Source organism: Oncorhynchus masou, chromosome 15, assembly GCF_036934945.1.
Source record: "Oncorhynchus masou masou isolate Uvic2021 chromosome 15, UVic_Omas_1.1, whole genome shotgun sequence".
NCBI lineage: Eukaryota > Metazoa > Chordata > Actinopteri > Salmoniformes > Salmonidae > Oncorhynchus > Oncorhynchus masou.
In genome coordinates this window covers 8,379,065-8,399,964 of record NC_088226.1, presented here as the reverse complement: position 1 = coordinate 8,399,964, position 20,900 = coordinate 8,379,065, and the positions used below count along the sequence as shown (strand labels likewise).

At 44.7% G+C, this 20,900-nt stretch overlaps 3 protein-coding genes across 3 annotated transcripts in view; 2 read left to right on the top strand and 1 right to left on the bottom strand.

Moving 5' to 3' along the window:
- Nucleotides 1-4,386, top strand: part of LOC135555493 (paralemmin-1-like) — a 32,590-nt gene extending 28,204 nt beyond the window's left edge. Inside the window, exons 6-8 of the mRNA XM_064987972.1 lie at nt 1,577-1,604; nt 1,868-1,951; nt 2,574-4,386. Coding sequence (XP_064844044.1) covers nt 1,577-1,604; nt 1,868-1,951; nt 2,574-3,529 — 1,068 coding nt within the window. The 3' untranslated portion in view covers nt 3,530-4,386. The remainder of the gene's footprint in view (nt 1-1,576; nt 1,605-1,867; nt 1,952-2,573) is intronic.
- Nucleotides 4,387-7,732: 3,346 nt separating this feature from the next.
- LOC135554966 (uncharacterized) lies at nt 7,733-10,921 on the top strand. Its single transcript, XM_064987349.1, has 3 exons — nt 7,733-9,033; nt 9,933-10,021; nt 10,353-10,921. Exons 1-3 carry the CDS (start codon nt 7,911-7,913, stop codon nt 10,449-10,451), a joined length of 1,311 nt encoding a protein of 436 aa, XP_064843421.1. The 5' UTR covers nt 7,733-7,910; the 3' UTR covers nt 10,452-10,921.
- Nucleotides 10,922-12,357: 1,436 nt separating this feature from the next.
- LOC135555237 (anoctamin-10-like) lies at nt 12,358-14,610 on the bottom strand. Its single transcript, XM_064987556.1, has one exon. It carries the CDS (start codon nt 14,608-14,610, stop codon nt 12,358-12,360), a length of 2,253 nt encoding a protein of 750 aa, XP_064843628.1.
- Nucleotides 14,611-20,900: the final 6,290 nt, after the last annotated feature.

Here is a 20,900-nt window from a genome sequence, read left to right as displayed (position 1 = left end):
TTTGCCTCCCTTTGGAAATCAAACCACAGTACATTGCAAAGTGCCGATCCCCTGTTTTAAAGTAGGAGTGTATGTATGCTACCCAATGGAAAACTGACTGTGACATTTAGTGGCGTTATAGCCCTACACATTGGGGGAGCCCTAAAGGGTGTCTGGCTATTGACTGACAAGACTTTGACCCCGTACCAACTGTGAACTCTACAGGGGAACATGCACTGAGTGCACAAAACATTAGGAACACCTTCCTAATATTGAGTTGCACCTCCTTTTCCCCTTAGAACAGCCTCAATTTGTCGGGGCATGGACTACAAGGTGTTGAAAGCATTGCACCAGTAGCAGTGCGTGGGTAAAATCACTGGGAAGCCAAGCCAGAAAAAAGTGACAATTGCGTTGTTTGCTCTATAACCTGTTAGTTCATATGCCTTGCCACTGTGATATACAGGCCTAAGGCAGAGACAATAAGAAGATACAGTGGCAGAATAATTAAACCACACCTTTGTTTTATCACAAACCAGAGAGCAAGATCTGTCCGGTGAAGTCCACAGAGCATATTGAATGTAACAAACAGTTACATGACCTACAGCATGGACTACTAAACAACGGTTGATTTAGAACCACGTAGAGTTACCGCAAGTCACAAAGAAAACAGGAGCTGCCTCCACTATTCCGGCACCATTTCAACTTCAACATTTCAACATCATCAAATCACCTCTGCTTAGTCTAATACAGTGACAACTAAAATATTCCCGAAAACTATTTAGTCCAATCAACATACGCCAAACATGATGTGGCTGTCCATGTGAGTGAGCTTTGATGTGAGATGTGTGTGTGTGTGCACAAAAGTGGAAAAAACATGTTGACTCACCCTACCTGTAGAGAAACACCAATGTCACCCTGCTCTCTTTCCTGTTGACGAAACGGTCTATGACTCTGTCATACAGTACACACTTGTATTTTTTGTTGCCTTAGGCTACCTGGCTAAAATGCTTCCCGTCATGGGCAACGATTAGCTAGTTAACATTAGCCTTCTACATCTAGCTACATATTGAACTTACATCCTCTCAGCCCAGGGGCACAATGTATGAATTTATGGTTGGATCAGAATCTCCATTATAATCATTGTCCAGCATGGAGAATTAAGTAAAACCACCAGTCCAAATCCTTATCTCCATCCATGGCAAATTTAGGAAAGGTGACATCAATAAGGGATCATAACATTTACCTGGATTCACCTCGTCAGTCTATGTCATGGAAATAGCAGGTGTGTTTGGCACACTCAGTGTATATAATATACTGGCCATTACTTGAACTTTTACATTCAGGTTCATGTCTGGTCCATATTTAGCTCACACTAACACTTGGTCAGGAAGTTCAGTGTGTATTCATCTCTAACACTCTAACACGAAGCTGAGCCCAGCGCCACACTGCTCTAATGGTTACTGTGCCATATTTATGGCAGTGCGTAGGGCCTGAGAGAGATAAGGGATGAAGAGGAAAGTGTTTGGGGGAGACAGTGACTGTAGGACCAATTGGACCAGGGGTTCCACTTAAAATGGTCTCCTCTGTTTCCCCATAGGCTGACATTGAAGAGGGTGGGATACAAGGTAAGCTTCACCTGCATGGTCCTTTAGCTCTAGGCCTGGATATCTCGTTCGTTCTCACTTTCTCTTAGACCATCCTGCATGTGACTGTTCTTTCATCTCTTTCTGACGACACTAATGTAATCAGGGTGACAGAATGAAGCCACAGCTGTGATTGTTTTATAATTGCTATGATATAACTCAAATGCATGATTGTCGCGCAGCACATTAGCATTTGTATATGGAAAGTACAATGGTTTTGTATTAGCTGTATCTTTATCGTTTAGACATCGTCAGAGCTGCTGGGGGTCAGCGCCCTGGGCCAGTAATGGAGAGGGTTCTCCATGAGAATGGACTGGAAGGTCGATCAGGTACTGTTTGGGGAGGATTCCACCACAGAAATGGGATAGTGCTCATCATCCTCCACACCATTGATTTGGGACGGACCCAGCCACAGTTAAAATCTATACATACCTTCGCTATGAGGGAAACCGTATTTCTCTCCATATTTTTCTCTATATCTGTTCCTGTGGCTGGGTTTTGCCTCCAGGGTACGGCTTAACGATGTGGCTGGCTGGGTTGAAGGGCTGGAGCAGAATGCAGGCGATAGTTATATTTAGCCCACTTTGTTTCTCTTGGTACATTTCTTATGCATGCTGGGGGCTATGGAGAGTGGAAAGGGTACTGGGTTGTGCACTGTGAGCCTGCACATTGACCTTGTGTTGTTTACTCATGTTGTGCAGGCTGACATTAGCAAAGAGGGCTCTGACATATGCCACAAAAATGTGCCTCCTCGCCCTTCACCTACTGGTAATGTAGGCCTTCCTTTAGGGGAAAGGCTATATTGATAGTATTTGAGTGGTGGTATGGGTAGAATATAACATTAATATTTTATGTTTCTATAGCCCAAGTAATCCATGCTCTGACCATGATTCCAAATATAGTGACTTGACTGTTATATTGCCCAGTATAATTTCTCCCTCTGTGTTGCAGTGCTGGGGATGGTTGCAGTGCAGGTGGAGAGGGATTCAAAGACAGGGGTCACCAAGATCAGGTCTGTGGTGCCCATGTCTGGAGCACCCAGGGCCTTGGGGGAGACGGTGTTCAATGACAGCAGGAAGAGCGTCCACCACGTCGGCGGGGCAGAGGGGCAGCCTTCTGCTGAGGAGCTGGGACAGCTCCTTAGTGTCCTCAACGATGTCGGGATGCAAGTGCTGCTGGATGAGATCCCAGTTGTACCACAACAGAAGGCAGAGGAGAAGATAGAGGTTGGTGGTGGGATGGAAGAGGAGGTGGACAATGTGGAGGACTCTGCCACACCTACATCCCTGGCCTACACTGAGGAAGAGGTTGAGGTTGTGGAGCATGAGGATGATGAGATGGACGAGGAGGTAGAAATAGGAGTGGTGGAAATTGTGGAGGGCCCTACCCGACTGACCGACCTGGGCTACGCTGAGGAAAAGGTTGAGGATCTGGGCTGTGAGGATGATGAGATGGATGAGGAGACAGGAGTAGGTCAGGTAGACCTTGTGGAGGGCACTGTCACACTGACCTTCCTGGGCTACACTGAGGTAAAGTCAGAGAGGGAGGGTCTGGGCCATGAGGATGATAGAGAGTTGGTGGAGGTGGAGCGGGTGATCATTTCTGACGCGGGTGAGGAGGAGATTGTTCTCCAGTCTCCTGTTCTTGGATCTGAGACTGAACCCTTTCTGGGCTACACTGAGCAAAAGGTTGAGGCTGTGGGGCATGAGGATGATGAGGAGGACGTGAGTGGATTGGTTGTCTTTGTGGAGGGCCCTGTCCCACCTGTCATCCTGGGCTACACTCGGGAAGAGGTTGAGGATCTGGGACATGAGGATGATCCCCCCAGACCAACCCCACGCTACAGAGCCGAGGAAACAGGAAAGAGGGCATCCAAACACAATACCAAGTGCTGCTCTATCCTGTGATTCTGCACACCCCATTTCTCTTAGCTATGCCACTCATGATGAATGGGCGGTATGCTTGGCCTAAATCTACAACATTGTCTAAATTGCACAGGATGTGCTCCAGCGTGCCTTTGCTCCTCATCTAAAATGTCACTGGTATCCTCTGAGACTACAGTCCCACATGGCTTGTGTCAAGGAGTGTTTACTGTTATCCTCCTCTCTTCAAACAGCTCTGTGAACAGATTTCAGTGTGACTGTTACAAAGCCCTTCTGCCTCCTGCTGGACACAGTTCAGTAATGCAACTAGGTTTCACTGCCAGAATCCCAGCAGCACTCATCTCACACTCCTCTGGATTGGTTTTATCAGCCAAAAAAAGTACTCAGCACTATGTCCTCTAGGAATGAAGACTATGAAGAATAGATGAAGAATACAACAACCACTGATCTGTTTCTTTTTGGAAATAGATTTTTAAATATTAATCTTAGAAATGCTTGATGTGCCTTTTTCAATGGCAACTCTTTTGTTCAAATCAAATGTATTTATATAGCCCTTCGTACATCAGCTGATATCTCAAAGTGCTGTACAGAAACCCAGCCTAAAACCCCAAACAGCAAGCAATGCAGGTGTAGAAACACTTTTAGAGTGTCCTCATCAGTAATACAAATGTTATGCTTATGAATATGATACTGTATTCCGTCAGTGACCAAAACAGTCTGTTAAAGAAGGGTTGGTTGCCATTACATCTATTCAGTGAGATTTGTATGCGTAAGTATGTTTGATAGTTGAATTTTGATTTAGCCATGTCTGTTAATGAAGGTGGATAAAAAACTGGAATGTGTGTGTGATTATCAAAACAAAATATATTTCATATTTTTAAGATTTTTGTTTGTCTCGGTCTTTCCTTTTGATCAGCAGTAGCAACGTTCCTGTCAAGATGTTCATGTCTAAGACTCTTTATTGCAAATGAGCTGTGACATACCATTAAAGACACGCTATGGGACTTTGGCGACTACAAAGTATTTTTTCCCCTCTCGCTTTGGGTTGGATGTTTCAATGTGTAGTTCATACATACTTAATATATAAGCAGAATTACCACAATTAGCCATGAAATCCCTAGTTTAAAAGAGATACTATTTTTCTGGAAGATGTACTATGCCATTTTCCCTAAGATTTTCCCCACGTGGGCCAGCCCTGTAGCAATTCGATGTGTAGTCAATGAGCTTCAGTCCCTTCGCCTTTTGAGTGACAGGCAGTCTCACCTCTCACGGGTCTCAGCAGCAGCCTAGCAGCATCATTCAGACAGAAGCCTGGACACAGACACGACACTGCAAACAGGTGGGTCTCTTTCTTATTATTCATTTTACAGTACCTTGCCGTATTCTGATATTATACTGTTAGTTACCAACGTTTTGTCATTAGTAGCACTTATTCATAAACAAATAATAATGGTTTTGAACAGTATGGCTGTTATTATTGATCACAAAGTAACACAAAGTAACAACTCTTGAAACAAACGTCTAGCTTTACTTTAATATAGATATATACAGCCTACAGTTTATTCCCAAAAAAGGCTTTAAATATTTGAGATTTCAGGATATTTGATATGTCATGAGGTAATATGTATAATTCATTGTGGTTTTCAAGGAAGAGCTTGTATTTGTATCACTGAGAAATGTTTGGTTGACTTCCCCTTAATGGAGGAGATAAGCTCATTAAATATCATTCAAATGTGTTGCGATGCAATCACTTCATACATAGTGTGGCTGGCTTTTTGCTAATCCAGGGCAGGAGTATGGCTATAAGCCTGGAGGGTAAATATAGACATATAAATCTCAGCTGCACCTGAGGTGACTACAGGTGTAGGAATTTCATTTCATCACTCTTTTGTTGCTGAGGATTTCCTGCACGGCAGGAAACGCAAACTTGTAGTGTTTTTAAAAGGCTTCTAAAGTTTGTCATTTCCACTTTGAAATTTCAGACTTGATTTGCCCTAACAAAAAATGTATCAACCCCTATAAAAATGGCCATTAATTATAATCCAGACAATAATTCCCATTTCCTGTTGCTGCATGATTATTTTCCTGCTGTCTTAAAATGAAGGTCATGCATCTGTAGATTACATGGGAGCATTGGTAATTAGACATGATCACAGACAGAACTGCACAACCTCAATGACTGACGGTTCTGATCAGTTTGCCATTATGCATCATAAAAAATCTGGAGTCATCTTAACAGGTGTGGTGTCTGGAGACATTCATGCAAATGACATACCGTAAACATGAATTTTCATTATGTGGTTTACTGGTTCTCACAGATACAGCTCTCTAAATTGGCTGGAGTTTAAATTAGTATGTTGTCATGAAGTCAATGTTTTGAGCTTAAGGCTGAAAGTGATATGGCTCTGGAGGAGAAGGCTGTGAAGGAAGCTCCTGTAGCAGATGAATAGTGGATGTGCCAGACAGTGAAAAGCTGATTACTCATCCCCCTAGTAAGCAGAACTCTGCTCAGGTCAACTGCATCACCATTGTAGTGTCAGCTAGTAAATATGTCAGGTGAGAGAGAACAGAATGCACTACAACTTTAAGATCATTTCCTTAATTTTAAAGCTTAAAAGGTGAAGTTGCAATTTTTTTGTACATATTTTTTAAATCCAAGTTCCATGTTTTAGTGACACGACATGTTTTCGTGACATCACATTATGCCAGGCCAAACCTGGCATAATGACTGTCATCCTTTCTTTCAACTTTCAGCATTCCTCAAAAGAAACTTGGACAACAGCAGATTCACAAACATTTACTTTATTGTCCTATTTCTGCTGGTATTACCTGACATCTATGACATTGTTATAAAAATTGTCATTTTTAGTACACACTTTAAAGACTTCAACACATTTCGTAATTATTTGGTTTACTGAATGGTAGACCACCTAAGCTTAGTGGTGCATGTTTTTGAAGGGGCGCAAATAACATGCCTCTCATTGCAAAGTCATTAACATTATTTTTCAGATTGTGAGACTGAAACCAAAGGCAGTGAAAGGAGAACAAATAAAATATTTAAAGGTGTGAAGTTCAAATTACGGAATTATACCCCATCACTATGGAAACAGAGCCCATGGTCAGCCCCCAATCTCCTAAGGGTCCAGTCTCCCAGGAGGATTGTGGTCTCTGGATGGAGTTTGGCTGTAAACCGGCAGAGGACACAGATATGGCCAAAGACAGGTCCTCCCTGACTTCTGGGGAAAAGCCCTGTGAGGCCTGGCAGGCTGTCATACCACCTCCCCCTTTGGTCAGTGCAGGCCACCCCGATAGGATGGAGGAGGATGACGACGTCTTCATCCTTTCCCCACCATGCAAAGACCCCTCTTGTCCAGAAGAGGGCAGCACTACGGAGCCCAATGTAAAAGTCTCAGTTGGGGCCATAAGCGTCACAGAGGCTAAAGAAAATCCCAGGAGCTTAGATGGAGTTCAATCTGAGCAGCCTAGCAGCACTCCAGTCATGGACAAGGCTACAGTAACAGTGGAAGAGGAGCAGCAGACTGAACTGAAGAAGGGAGGATCTGAGGATATCACAGTGCTGACTGAAAGACCTGGCTCTGCCACGCCACCACCAACAGACGGATATAAAGCAGTGAGTGCCAGTAGCCCTGAGCAGCCACATCTGAACATGGAAACCAGCATTCTGAAAGAGACAGATCCTGTCCCATCATCACAGACAAGGGAGTCTGAGCCAGAGCACTGCCTTGACAACAATAGTCATCCAACCCATGAAGGGACCATCATAGAGCCAGAACATACAGACGAGAGTAACAATGATGTTGAGGACATGGTCGATGGTAGATCACTAGACTATGACATGACCAAAGACGAGTGGGTCAGGAGAGACAGTGCTAGCAGTGACGTCCAGTGCCTCCAGCCTCACCTATCTATTTCAAGAGGCTTATCCAGAGAACAAGTATTAGTGCCCTCGCCTCTGTCACCTGCCTCTGAGCAGCAGGAGCAGCAGGAGGTTAGCAGCCTGACAGTAGCTGAAGACATCCAGCAGGGGGAGCAGCTGCTGCATCGCCTGCATCTGGTGCAACAGAGACAGGACGGACAACAGGTGCCACAGGAGCCTCCGCCCGCACACCAGGTAGCCATGAAGACAACCAATCAGGATACAGGCTACCAGGAGGTAGAGCGAATCGAGTGTAGGAAGGAAGAGGAAGAAGAAGAGGGAGGGAGTGAGGGAAGCGGTGAAGAGAGAGAGCAGGGAGAGAGAGTACAGACTGTCAAGGTGGAAGAGAGGGCAGCGGTAAGTGAGGAAGACACAGAGATTCCAGAGAAAGAACATATTGAAACAGTGGCAGGAGAGAAAGCGGAGGAGGTCCAGTCTCGTCCTTCTGCCCAGCTCAGTGTCCAACCTATGGTCAGGATTGAGATGGAATGCAGTGACGATGACCAGAGTGACAGCGGGGTGTCCACTGACTTCTCCCCTGTCAGCACACACGAGATCCACACGACCACAGCCCCCATCATGGACAACAAGGCTCCCCCACCCCAGAAGGAGACTCCCATCGAGAGGGAGATCCGTCGATCTGCTGAAAGGGAGCAGAGCCTGCGTCGGTCCAGGTGCATGTCAAACACCCAGGAAGGTCAGGAGGTGGTAGACATCCCCCTGATGAAGACTCCGCTGCTGGCTAAGACACTGTCCTCTAAGGCAGGGCCGGGGCAGGGCGCTGACTGGCAGTTCTCCGAGAAGAAGATGCAGAAGGAGATCAGCCAGGAGATCCATAGGGAGCTTGTCCTGGTGAACATGGGGAAGATCCCTGGAGTCTACAGCAAGGGAACAGTACGCCAGATGAGGGAGAGGAAGCTGCTGTTTGAAGCCTTCCAACAAGGCAATGCAGAGGGACCCACCAGGCACAGGAGACCCCTCACCACAGCAGGCCTGGGGATGAGAGGTTATGTCTACCCCTCTGTGCTGGAGAGGACGCGTAGCATGGAGCTTGTCTCTTTTAAAGGCTGCCCTCTCTCAAGAGCCCACTCCCACCAGCTGTTTGACTTAAAGGCCCAAAAGGATGCTAGCTTAGGCCAAAACCCAAGTGCAGAGAACCAACCCGCCGCTAAAGGAGCAGCGAGGAAGGTGGTTATTCTGGAAAGTGACGACACAATCATAGCCCACTATCCGAACCGAGACAGAGGAGCTCAGCGCCTCTACAGAAGCCTAGACTGCCTAAGTATAGGGGGCACTGTCTCTACAGAGGAGGAGGCTACGGATGAGGTGAGGGTAGAACAGCCAGGGGATGAGGACGACATCCTCAGGGAGAACCCCTTCTTTAAGCTGCGTCCCTCACTGGCCATGAAGCCGGAGGTGGAGAGGGACATCCGGGAAGCCAGGGAGAGGGAGGAGGAGCTGCGCAGGCAGAGGTGTAGTCTGTACGGAGAGGCAGGAGTCAGTGGGGGCAGGCCAGACGGCACAGAGGACCCCAGCCCAGAGTCACCTACCACACGCATTCCCTCATCCACCTCCTCTTTCACAGCATCAGGTCAGTGGACATGTCCTGTATTACATGTAGAATTCCTTTGTGTTTGAATTGGGGCAAAGTGAGGGGGAGCATAGTAGAATTTTTGCAAAAAGTATTTGTTTGTGCCATCATGAAATAGTGTTGTGTCAATGTATGATAAACACACCTAGCTGAGGGAAAGTGGATAAGCCAGTTATAGCCTCATTCATTCCACAGCACACATTCATCTCAGCCCAAGCACTTTAATGTCTGCCTATTTGCATTAGCATCAGATAATGTTATTATGGGCACAGTATTGTCGTCAACTTAGTGTCATCCCTGTCACCAGGGGTTAGGGCAAGATCCCTCTGGCTGAACACTTATCTGAATCAGCAGCACATGCCAAAGGGGGACTTTGTAGGATGTAACCAAAGTTACCACGGCAGTACAATGGCCAGAAAGATCAGATCAAGGGTGTTCTGGGCATCTGCATGTTTGAGATGACAGATATGTCTTGGGGGACAGCAAGGGGTTCTGTGAGCAAAGTGCAGTCACAGCTTATTCCTGTCATGTAATGTAGAATCATATGAGTGTGTATATTCTAGATTGTACATACATATATATATATATATATATATATATATATATATATATATATATGGCTGTGACCTGTGACCATGGATATTAGAGGTCTGGGGGGGACAGACGAAAGGAGATAATTTCCTTGACTTCTAGCATGATTCAAATAAAACTAGTTCCAAAAATAGCCATCGGAGGAATTACAATATGAATTATTGTAACTGCAATGGATACATTTTCAAATGGTACAGAGTCTAGAAGGAGTTTGTATTTTTACTTAGCCGTGTTTTGGAGCCTGCTAGATCAGTCTGTAAATCCTTTCCTTATCCCATTTCATTATTCCTTATCCTGCCTCTCTGCAGTTGATGGCCGACAATCCAAGGGGAAGTTGGATCGGACCTGGCCCCCTCCAAATCCTAAGAGTGCTAGGGTGAACCCTGGACAAACACAGGTACAGCTCTGCTTTCCTAAAAGTTTCCTCCCTGTGACAGGAACACAACATGTCATTCACTCACAAGCTTTGATTGCAATTATACTGTATGTCTGTCTCTGCTAGCAATTTAACAGTAGGGGTTCTGTTTAGAATCGGTGTATTTTGCAAAGCTGACCTCAACATTTTTTTTCAGAAATAACTGCGCTATAATATTTTACATCTGACAAGGGATGTGGTTATATTCAAGTTCTGTGTGTGGCTAAATGGAGATTGACTGAAATGTAAGAAAACCTAAACTGCTAATCAGACTAGCTAAATCCATTTCCTGTGTCCTGCATTATCTCTCCAGGAGCCCAAGGTTTACAAGGCAGGAGGCCAGAAAACCCCTCTGTGGCAGCGTTGGGAGGCAGGTATGGTGAACAGGCCACTGCCACGGGAACAGGACTGATACTGGAGGTCACCAATCCCAGGACTTCTATAAGATTAGCGTTTCAAATGTATAACTGGGATGGTAGAACTGCATAATTCACTACGATGGCAGAAACCAGAATTAGTATTAGCTTGAACATTCCATGCTTTGTAAGACTAAAATCTGTTTTGTATATAACATTACAATTTCATGACAAATATTCACAATGTACAAAAGACGTCCTCTCTCATTTAACTGCTCTGCTTGTAAAGGTTTAACTACTGTTCAGTGTTCGATCAAAATGACAAATGTCATCCACAATTCAGAGAAATGTCATTATCAAGGACTGCATAAATGTGAAGGTAATCAAAACTACTATAAATGTTTCAATAAACGTACAAATGCCGTAATCATATCTCAGTCCGTACATATCTCAGTTTTGTTCCATCAGGCTCTGCTTATCAGTATTGTACAATTTGTTAATACAATCCAGTGAGGAGAAATTAAGAGCATACATTAAATATCCTTTTTAAATCAACTCTGTCTAATTTATCTTGCTACAGGAAAGTCCCTGTCCTTCATGTTATAGTCACGTGTGAGAGTGAACAAACAAGGACCTACAGTAATTGGCATTTACATTTTCTTTGTTATATGCTTGGACCCAGATGCATTTTGAAAAACAGATGACTATTATCCTGGGTGCAACCATGTTTGACTCAGCAATCATAGTTAGCTGACCATAACCCACCCAGTGTACATGAGCTCGGGCCTCTGTGGCTAAAGCTAAGGTTTCACTGGGGGTCTCTCTATCTGCCATAAGTCACAAGTTAGAGGTGAGCCAGATGATCAACCCTTCCCATCTCAGATACTGTACCACTGACAGTTAATTATGAACATTATTGTCCTTAATGGCATGGAATAACCAAAGTTCAGTCCATCCACAAATAAAACACTGTCATGATGTGACTCAGATGAATAGTGGAAACAGAGTTCTGTTTTAACACCAGAAATGTTTGAGTCGAGGGTTTACTACTTTCCTGTTGGCAGGAAACAAAACAGAACAGTCTATATTGTTCAATACTATGAGTCTTATCATCAGCAGATTCCTTTAAGCCAAAGTCTAGAACTACAATAACTTTCACATTTATATTATTTTTAAGTTATATCTTAAAAATGTAGAAGAAAGAACCCAGGAGACTACCTGCTATGTCTGAGTTTCAATTTAGAAAGCAGTAGCAATGTTTGAAGGATCAAAGGCTAGCAGCACCCTCTTATGCCATTGGAAGGCCTGGGTGTAAGTCCATAAACACTGTAAAATGCCACTGTAATCTAGTGATGTGCAGTATCTTTATTAGACCGACACATTTGATACATACTGTAGCTCGGTCATGTGTTTACCAAACATATATCAGTCTCAAAAAGCTGATCATTAAAACAGGACTTTCTCCTACTAGGACTTTCTCCTACTAGGACTTTCTCCTACTAGGACTTTCTCCGGTCTGTGATCAGTGGAGAGTGTCTCATCTGTGAGGTCACAGACATGACCACTGAGTTTAGCCTTGCTTAGCACCATCTGTCAGTCCTACTGCCAGGGCGGAAGGACTCCAGTCACAGTGTTAATTGTCTGACTGTTATCACCATTCAAAGTAGGCCAAAGCCTGGGCATAGCCTACAGTAGATGGGACAATGGTTAAGAATGACTCTCTAAAGATCCCAGATATAGATGTGTGAGCTTGATTTGTTTGAGAAAGATTTCTGTACTCTAATGCCAAAGTTGATAGACTCTGTAAAAGAAAAATGATACCCCTACACACACACACACACACACACACACACACACACACACAAACAGCACACCTACAGTATGTCACTCCTCACTCCTCACTTTATTTGCAGGACACAATGATCCTCGCACAAAGCCTAAAGCTGAGTGGCTGCTGCATCTCTACAGTATGTGAGAGTGCTGCTGTTGATGGTGCTGGTGGCGATGGAGCCTGTGGTGGTGGGGTTGGCGAGTTTCAGGCTGCTCTGCCTTTCTGCCAACAAACCAGGCCAGGTGGAGGAGCAGGAAGGTGACCGCCCCTCTCAGGCTCAGCAGCGACAGCTGCAGCAGGAGGAAGGCCCTGAACATTTCCCACCCAGTATAGCTCAGGAAGAGAAGCCTGAACTCCAGAGAGGACCACAGCAGGAGGGAGTTGAGCAGGACAGCCAGGGCCTCAAAGCCACAGAAGACCCGCTGCCACAAAATGTTACCCCCGGGGGATGTTCTGGGGAAGGGGCGGCGTGCGCCTGAACACAGGTGCCACAAGTCCGTGCAGGATTTAGCTATGATGGCCAACAGGCACCAGAGGGCACACTGGGGGTAGATGCCTGAGAAGAACATGACGTGGCAGTAGGAGATGAGGAGCTCCAGGTAGCTCCAGGTCTGGGTGTCACACGGTGGTCTGTTGCTCTGCTCTATGATCTGTCTAAGGACGGGAGACTGACGTTCCTGGTGGGCGCGGCCAAGGGGTGTCCTCATCCTCCTCAGGCGGGGAAATAGTGTGGCGGACAGTAGCTTGATGCCCAGGTGGGTGGCCAGCTGCACAGACAGGTGGAAGCGCACCATGGCGAGGTCCTTCAAGATCAGAGCCCTGTAGAAGTGGACAGAAAAGTGGTTGAAGAGGCAGGAGAGGATAACCTCAGGGAGCAGGGGCTGTTGCCTTGGTGACTGTTGCCCTGGCGGCTCGGGATCAGGGCTGAGGCCTTGGGACAGTTGGAATGCAACACAGTCCATCCCTGCCATGGCAACCGTGAGGGCGATTTTGGGGAGGTAGACAAGGATGTTGTGAAAGAGGAAACTAAGCTCTTCTCTCAGGAGGAAGTCCCCCACTAGTCCATCTAGGTGTAAATACATCAGGATCAGAATGGAGGAGAGGCAGAGGGTGCAGGTTAGGAAGGCAACGGAGTGTTGCAGTCTCCTCAAGCTCATCTTTCCAAAAGGGTGGGCATCGATCTGGGGCTGTGGTGGTGCTGTGCCCTGTGCCACCCTGGGCACCGCTGCTGCTATTGATGAGTGACTGTGTGACAGATGAGTGACCACAGACCCCCAGTCCCTCTGCAGGGCTTTGCTATTCTCCCCCCAGCCCTGCAGGAACAGCTCTGACCACACCACACTAGAGAGGGTGAAAAATACCAGGTTGTTCCCCAGCCTGAGGGGGTAGAAGGAGAGAAACATGAACAAGGTGGATTTCAGGAGGAGAGCACTGATGAGAGAACCCTCAAACCCAAAGTAGAGGGCCACCACCTCCCCAAAATAAGCCCTGATATCTTCCAGCAGCTGCCAATGCTCTCTCTGGCTGAAGGGTTTGAGGCCACACCAGCCAGCCCACCACCTCCCCTGGAGGCTCTGAAGCAGTGGCGCTTCATGTAGGGGGTAGATGCTAGTTAGGACTCTTAAGCGGGACAGACTGGCCATCACTGGTTCTCCTGGAAGGAGGGGAATCCGCTGGAGAACCTGAATTTCCTCCCCCTCCCCCACTCTCAGCCTGTCTAGGATCCTCTGCACCAGGGTCACACACTCAGCCGATGACAGCATCCCATACACCCCCTCCGTGGGGCGCATCCCCCCCAGGTCCCCCACCTCCCGTGCCTGACCTCCTATAGGGCAGCAGGGCTTGTGTCTGAACAGAAGGTCCTCGTCAGCCTCCAGGAGCAGCCGCTCTGGCGTGGCCCCCACCACCATGATGGCACCCCCGGCCCTGGTCTGGCTGATCACTCTGGCCAAAAGGTCTAGTCCCCCCAGGGGCTCAGGTGTAAGGATCTTCCCCAGGAGCCAGTCCACAGTGTCAGCCTCCACCTCAGGGTGGAACTCCAGCAGAATCAGAGGGGTGATCTCATTAAGGTGCTGCACGGGGAGCATGAAGGCTGCCATGGTGACGTTGGTGAGTTCTTTCCTCCGTGTGTTCCCTCCTCCTAAAAACATGCTGTCCCGGAGGGCGGTCATGGTTCCTTCTTCCTGGTGTTGACAGGGGGTTCTGCGTAGTGTTCGCCAGCCCCCTGCTTCCTCTCTTCTCTTCACAGGGTACAGAAACAGGGCTTTGATGGACAAGATTGTCTCAGCACACAGTGCCACAGGGATGTATGATGACACTAGCTGTAGCTGTGAGAATGTCTGAAAGTGGGGCAGCACAGTGCGGTTGCATTGTGACATCAGCATAATGTCATAGAAGAATGGTTGTCACTAGTTAGCACAGCCACAAGTAACAATGAGCTTTTTGGTCTTAATTTAAGGTTAGGCATAAGGTTAGCAATGTGGTTAGGGATAAGGTTAGGTTAAAAAAAAAAATTTAAGAAGATAAATTATAGAAATAGGTGGGGTTTAGCCATAATTTTGACTTTGTAGCTGTGGTAACTAGTGACAAACTGGAAGAATGTCCTGTTTTCTCATACACTGAGCTGTAATGAAATAAGCATTCATCTAATTCTGGGCACTGAGGTGATGGCATTGAGACTGCTGGAAAATATTTTGCATACCTTTTTACAAAACATTTTTTTTTTTTTTTGTAAGTCTACACCCTCCTTGGATATCTTTACATTTTATCGTGTTACAAAGTGGGATTCAAATGGATTTATTGTGGGGGGTTTTGTCAACAATCTACACAAAATACTCTGTTATGTCAAAGTGGAAGAAAATGTAAAAAATACTAAATACTAAATTGTAACGGCGTTCGTCTGTTGAAGGAGAAGCGGACCAAAATGCAGCGTGGTGGTTACTCATGTTCTTTAATGAAAATGAACAAACGAACAATACAAAACAACAAACGGACCGTGAAAACCTATACAGCCTATCTGGTGACAACAAACACAGAGACAGGAACAATCACCCACCAAATACTCAAAGAATATGGCTGCCTAAATATGGTTCCCAATCAGAGACAACGATAATCACCTGACTCTGATTGAGAACCGCCTCAGGCAGCCATAGACTATGCTTGACACCCCCAAGACAAAATACACCACAATAAACCCATGTCACACCCTGGCCTGACCAAATAAATGAAGACAAACACAATATAATACGACCAGGGCGTGACATAAGTATAACACTAATATACCTTGATTAGGTAAGTATTCAACCCTCTGATTCGATACATGTTAGAAACACCTTTGGCAGTGATTACAGATGTAAGTCTTCTTGGGTAAGTCTCATAAAAACTTTGCACACCTGTATTGTGCAATGTTGGCCCATTATTCTTTAAAAAATTCTTCAAGCTCTGTCAAGGTGTAGGGAATCATGGCTAGGCAGCTATTTGAAGTCAAAACTGTAACTTGGCCGCTCAGGAACATTGACTGTTTTCTTGGTAAGCAACTCCAGTGTAGATTTGGCTTTATGTTGTAAGTTATTGTCCTGCTGAAAGGTCAATTGCTGTGGTTTTCCTCTAGGATTTTGGCTGTGATTAGCTCCATCCAATTTCTTTTCATCCTGAAAAACACCCCAGTCTTTGTAAAGAATTTTAAATTTGTATTTAAAAGAACAAATTCCTATTTACAATGACAGCCTAAAGGGGAACAGGGGTTAACTGCTTTGTTCAGGGGCAGAACAACAGATATTTACCTTGTCAGCTCAGGGATTCAATCCAGCAACCTTTCGGTTACTGGCCCAACACTAGCTACCCACTAGGCTACCCTCATACCATGATGCAGCCACCATCATGCTTGAAAATAAGAAGGCAGCTATTCAGTGATGGTTTGTGTTGGATTTGCCCTAAACACAAGGCTTTGCATTTAGGCCAAAAAGAGTATTCCTTTGCCATGTTTTTTCTTTTCAGTGTTACTTTACTGCCTTGTTGCATACACATGCATGTTAAAAATAAAAACATATTTATATTTGTATTCTTCTTATCACTGTGATGTAAGTCATTATTGTGGAGTCACTACTATGTTGCTGATCCATCCTCAGTTTTCCCGCGTCACAGCCATTGAACTGAGTTGCCTCATGGTGACATCCCTACGCAGTTTCTTTCCTTTCCTGCAGCTCAGTTCAGAAGGACGACTGCATCTTTGATGTGTCTGGGTGGTTTAATGCTTCATCCACAGTATAATTATTAACTTGACCACGCTTAAAGATATTATGGTGGAAAATTGCAAGACTATGTTATAATACTGTTATTGCATCAAATGGTTGTTTAAATGCAACAGAATAGAGTATTCTTAACTATTGTGTGTGTTTTCTTCTGAGGATGGGCCTCTGGGAGATAACACTGACAGGAGATTTACAATGTCTTTTGGGTGATAAAACCTAAAGAGAATTCCAGAGCATGAGTTAATGTTTCTGTTCTATACCGTACCAGGGAGAGATGGTTCCAGTCTGGAGTCAGAGGGCCAGACACTGGTCTCTATACAATGAAAACTGTTGACACAGCAGATACTGTCTGCTACGCATTATAGGTATCTTTCATACAGATCTTAACCTTGTGACCCATTGTTGTTCGTCATGTAGGTTGAAAGGGGTGTATCTTTGCTATAAAAACCTTTGTACTTTTGTCTTGGGGCTCTCAACGAATCATCTGAGCCTGAATTGTCGACCAACCATGACCAGCCATCATTATCGTAGAGCACTCAATCGATTCACTTTGTATGTGTGTGTTGTCCATACAACTTACTATGTGATTTAAGGCACTGTGGTTTTCATACTCTCATAATCAAAACATACAATATCGTTCATTTACTAACCTGAAAATGAGCGGTCAATTCCTCTTCAAAAAGTAAAAAATAGTTGATCCAATTAACCATAATAAGTAGGCCTAATGAATGAGCACATCAAGGAGGCTCTGTGGGTGGATTCAGACATGTGATACCATCTTTTACCAGAAGATGGTGATATTACCCTTACAAATCAGAGAAAGCATTTCCTATACAGTACAGTAGTTCCACAAAGTCACTACAAGGGTAATATGAATAGGGTGTTGCTGACGACTGAAAATAACTTATGTGACTCATCCAGCTATGCGCCACTAATATCCTACTTAATGATAGAACACTGCTACCTGTGATGTGCACCAGTTAACACCAAGAAAAAAGACCAGCTCAACAAACCTGCTAACTGATTTGTTTATCTATTTCTGAAATAGCATTGAAATATGAGTCCCTCTCTGACTCATAGGCTTGTATACAAAGCCTGCAGTGTAGTGTTTATTATGCAATTGATACAGTTGAGTCTAACAAAAGCCATTGGAGCGATGCCAAGCCTGACACAGTGTTCCAGCATTTCTTGGAAACCCATTGGCTGACTTTTGTAATTTCTTCCAGGAAAATGAATATGCATGCCTCCAGCCAAAAAACAGCAGAGAAAACAGGGAATGGGGAAGGAAGAGGGTGAAAGAGAGGAGGGTAAGATGCAGGAGTGAAAGAGAGAGACAGTACGGTCCATTCATTCCAGTTTCAATCTCCCAGTGTTCGTCAATATGAGGAGCAGTCTGTGTGGGCTCAGGCAGAGTGTAGCTGTGACAGCTCTGACATCACCACTCCTTCAAATACCCTGAGATGAGATGGGGCCCAACAAATTGCCAGCAGAGACAAGCCTATAGGATGACTCACTCACCTCACCCCATCATACAGAGGCCACCAGGAAGCTCACAGGTAGCTCTGCCTGTCTGCCAGATAGATGTGTACAATTTCTCTTCCACGGAACAGATATGCACCGATGAATACTTCATGACCACTAAAAGCCTGTTTTCTTCTTTCAATATAATGTAACTGACATCTACGAGGTCCTTTGAGGTGGATGAAAAGAATAATGGTTGTTGAGGGAATAAATCACTTTTTTGCGTAGGTAATGAATGAGTCCATGGTTTATGTTTTAGTTTTAGTGCATTTGCATCTCAAAGAAGAAAATATTCTGTAAAACTTGAAATGTAAATTCATGGAAGCACAAATATTTGACGTTACTTCCAGGAGGGCAGACCGTTTTGGTTCTACACACCACGATAAGGTATATATAACATCTGTTTACAGGAGATGCTGACTTGCCTGTTCTGCTATCTGAATAAATTAATTGAAATTAATAAACCAACATTGGAAGAGGGTCCATGGTGTAATAACAACCAATAGTCCTCAAATGGCCCAACTATGGTATGCCATTGTCCTCATTATACCCCCCCCCCCCTAAAAAATCCAATTGTCTAATTCAATAACACATTTACATTACATTTAAGTCATTTAGCAGACGCTCTTATCCAGAGCGACTTACAAATTGGTGAATTCACCTTCTGACATCAGTGGAACAGCCACTTTACAATAGTGCATCTAAATCATTTAAGGGGGGGGGGGGGGTGAGAAGGATTGCTTTATCCTATCCTAAGTATTCCTTGAAGAGGACATTACAAGGGTCAACAACAAAGACAAGGTTGTCACAATTGGATGATGAATACTTGGACTCTAGCCTGATCCCACAAGCTTGCATGAGGGTCGTTCCACCTCAAAAAGCCCAAGAAAGAGGATTTCAACACCCACCATCTCAGATTATTCTGAAATTGTTTCTGTTTTTAGAAATAGATAATGTTGCACCATTTCTGCAACATTATTTTGTTGAAATATAATTTAATCTCTAAAAGATTTACCAAATTAATTGCACACAAATTTGCCAATTTCATTTATAGGATTCATATATTATTTAATAAATATAGTACCTAACATCCGATTCTAACAATGAGTTAGACTTGAGTAATTAAAGAAATGGTCAAAAAGCACCCACGGACCCCCCACATGCCACGAACCCCCCACATCCCACGGACCCCACACATCCCACGGCCCCCCACATCTCACGGACCCCCCACATCCCAAGGACCCCCCACATCCCACGACCCCCCCCCCCCACACACACACACACACACATCCTACGGACACCCCACATCCCACGCCAACAATTAATACAAATATTTACTTCTAAGATTCTATTTCTATTTATTTCTAAGATTTTACTGAGTTAAAGTTAGCCTGAGTTAAAAGTAGGGGCATGGATCAGAAAACCATTCAGTATCTGGTGTGCCCACCATTTACCTCACACAGGCCGACATATCTCCTTCTCATAGAGTTGATCAAGCTGTTGATTGTGGCCTGTGGAATGTTGTCCCACTCCTCTTCAATGGTTGTGCGAAGTTGCTGGATATTGGCGGGAACTGGAACAAGCTGTCATATTCGTCAATTGTGAGCATTCCAAACATGCTCAATTGGTGACATGTCTGGTAAGTATGCAGGCCATGGAAGACATAAGGTGATGGCGGGGATGAATGGCACGACATTGGGCCTCAGGATCCTGTCACGGTATCTCTGTGCCTTCAAATTGCCATTGATAAAATGCAATTGTATTCGTTGTCCGTAGTTTATGCCTGCCCATACCATAACCCCACCGCCACTATGGGGCCCTCTGTTCACAATGTTGACATCAGCAAACCGCTCACCCACACAACACCATACAGGTGGTCTGCTGTTTTGAGGCCGGTTGAATGTAGGGCCAAATGCTCTAAAACGACGTTGGAAGCCGGCTTATGGTAGAGATATGAACATTAAATTATCTAGCAACAGCTCTGGGGACAATCCTGCAATCAGCATCCCAATTGCACACTCCCTCAAAACTTGAGACATCTGTGGCAATGTGTTGTGAGACAAAACTGCACATTTTAGAGTGGCCTTTTATCGTCCCCAGCACAAGGTGCACCTGTGTAATGGTCGTGCTGTTTAATCAGTTTCTTGATATGCCACACCAGTCAAGTGGATGGATTATCTTGTCAAAGGAGAAATGCTCACTAACAGGGATGTAACCAAATTTGTGCACAACATATGAGAGAAATAAGCTTTTTGTGCGTATGGACATTTCTGGGATCTTTTATTTCAGCTCATGAAACCAACACTGTAGATGTTGCGTTTATATTTTTGTTCAGTGTAGTATGTTCAGAGAAATTTGTCTTTGAAGTTGTTGGGTTTATGCCCCATCCAATATCCTGATATTACCTGGTTCTGACCACTAGATGGTGGGGAAAACAGGGGGACACACCAAATTGACCTAGAGCACATTACAAAGGATGAAGAAACAAAACTCTGAGCCACAGCTCCATACTACTTGTCAACCATAGAGAACTGACACTATATACTCGTCAAAAACGTTTGGTCCAAATTGGCTGTTAGGTACTATAATTATTGATTATATGAATCCTATATATTAAAATTGCCAATTTGGGTGCAATCAATCAGCTTAATTCCTCAGAGATCAAATAATATTTTATCAAAATAATGCCTACAGAATGCTTATCTTATCTGCTTCTTACTATAGAAATGATTTCAGAACAATCTGAGAAGGTGGTTGTCATGGCTTGCTGAAATGACATGGAATGACCCATGACTGGTTCGTTACAGCGGTAAATCAGTCAGGTGTATACCAGGCTAGTTAGACTCCACCAGCTGTGAATCTTTTCTCTGTGTTTATTCAACACCAGTATGCATTATTGTACA

What these genes read in the sequence shown, in the direction of transcription:
- LOC135555237 (XM_064987556.1), bottom strand. Translation starts at nt 14,610, where the DNA reads ATGCTGATGTCACAATGCAACCGCACTGTGCTGCCCCACTTTCAGACA.
- LOC135554966 (XM_064987349.1), top strand. Translation starts at nt 7,911, where the DNA reads ATGGTCAGGATTGAGATGGAATGCAGTGACGATGACCAGAGTGACAGC. An exon ending in CTCCTCTTTCACAGCATCAG is followed by an intron (nt 9,034 to 9,932) that starts GTCAGTGGACAT and finishes GCCTCTCTGCAG; the next exon opens with TTGATGGCCGACAATCCAAG. An exon ending in TGAACCCTGGACAAACACAG is followed by an intron (nt 10,022 to 10,352) that starts GTACAGCTCTGC and finishes TTATCTCTCCAG; the next exon opens with GAGCCCAAGGTTTACAAGGC.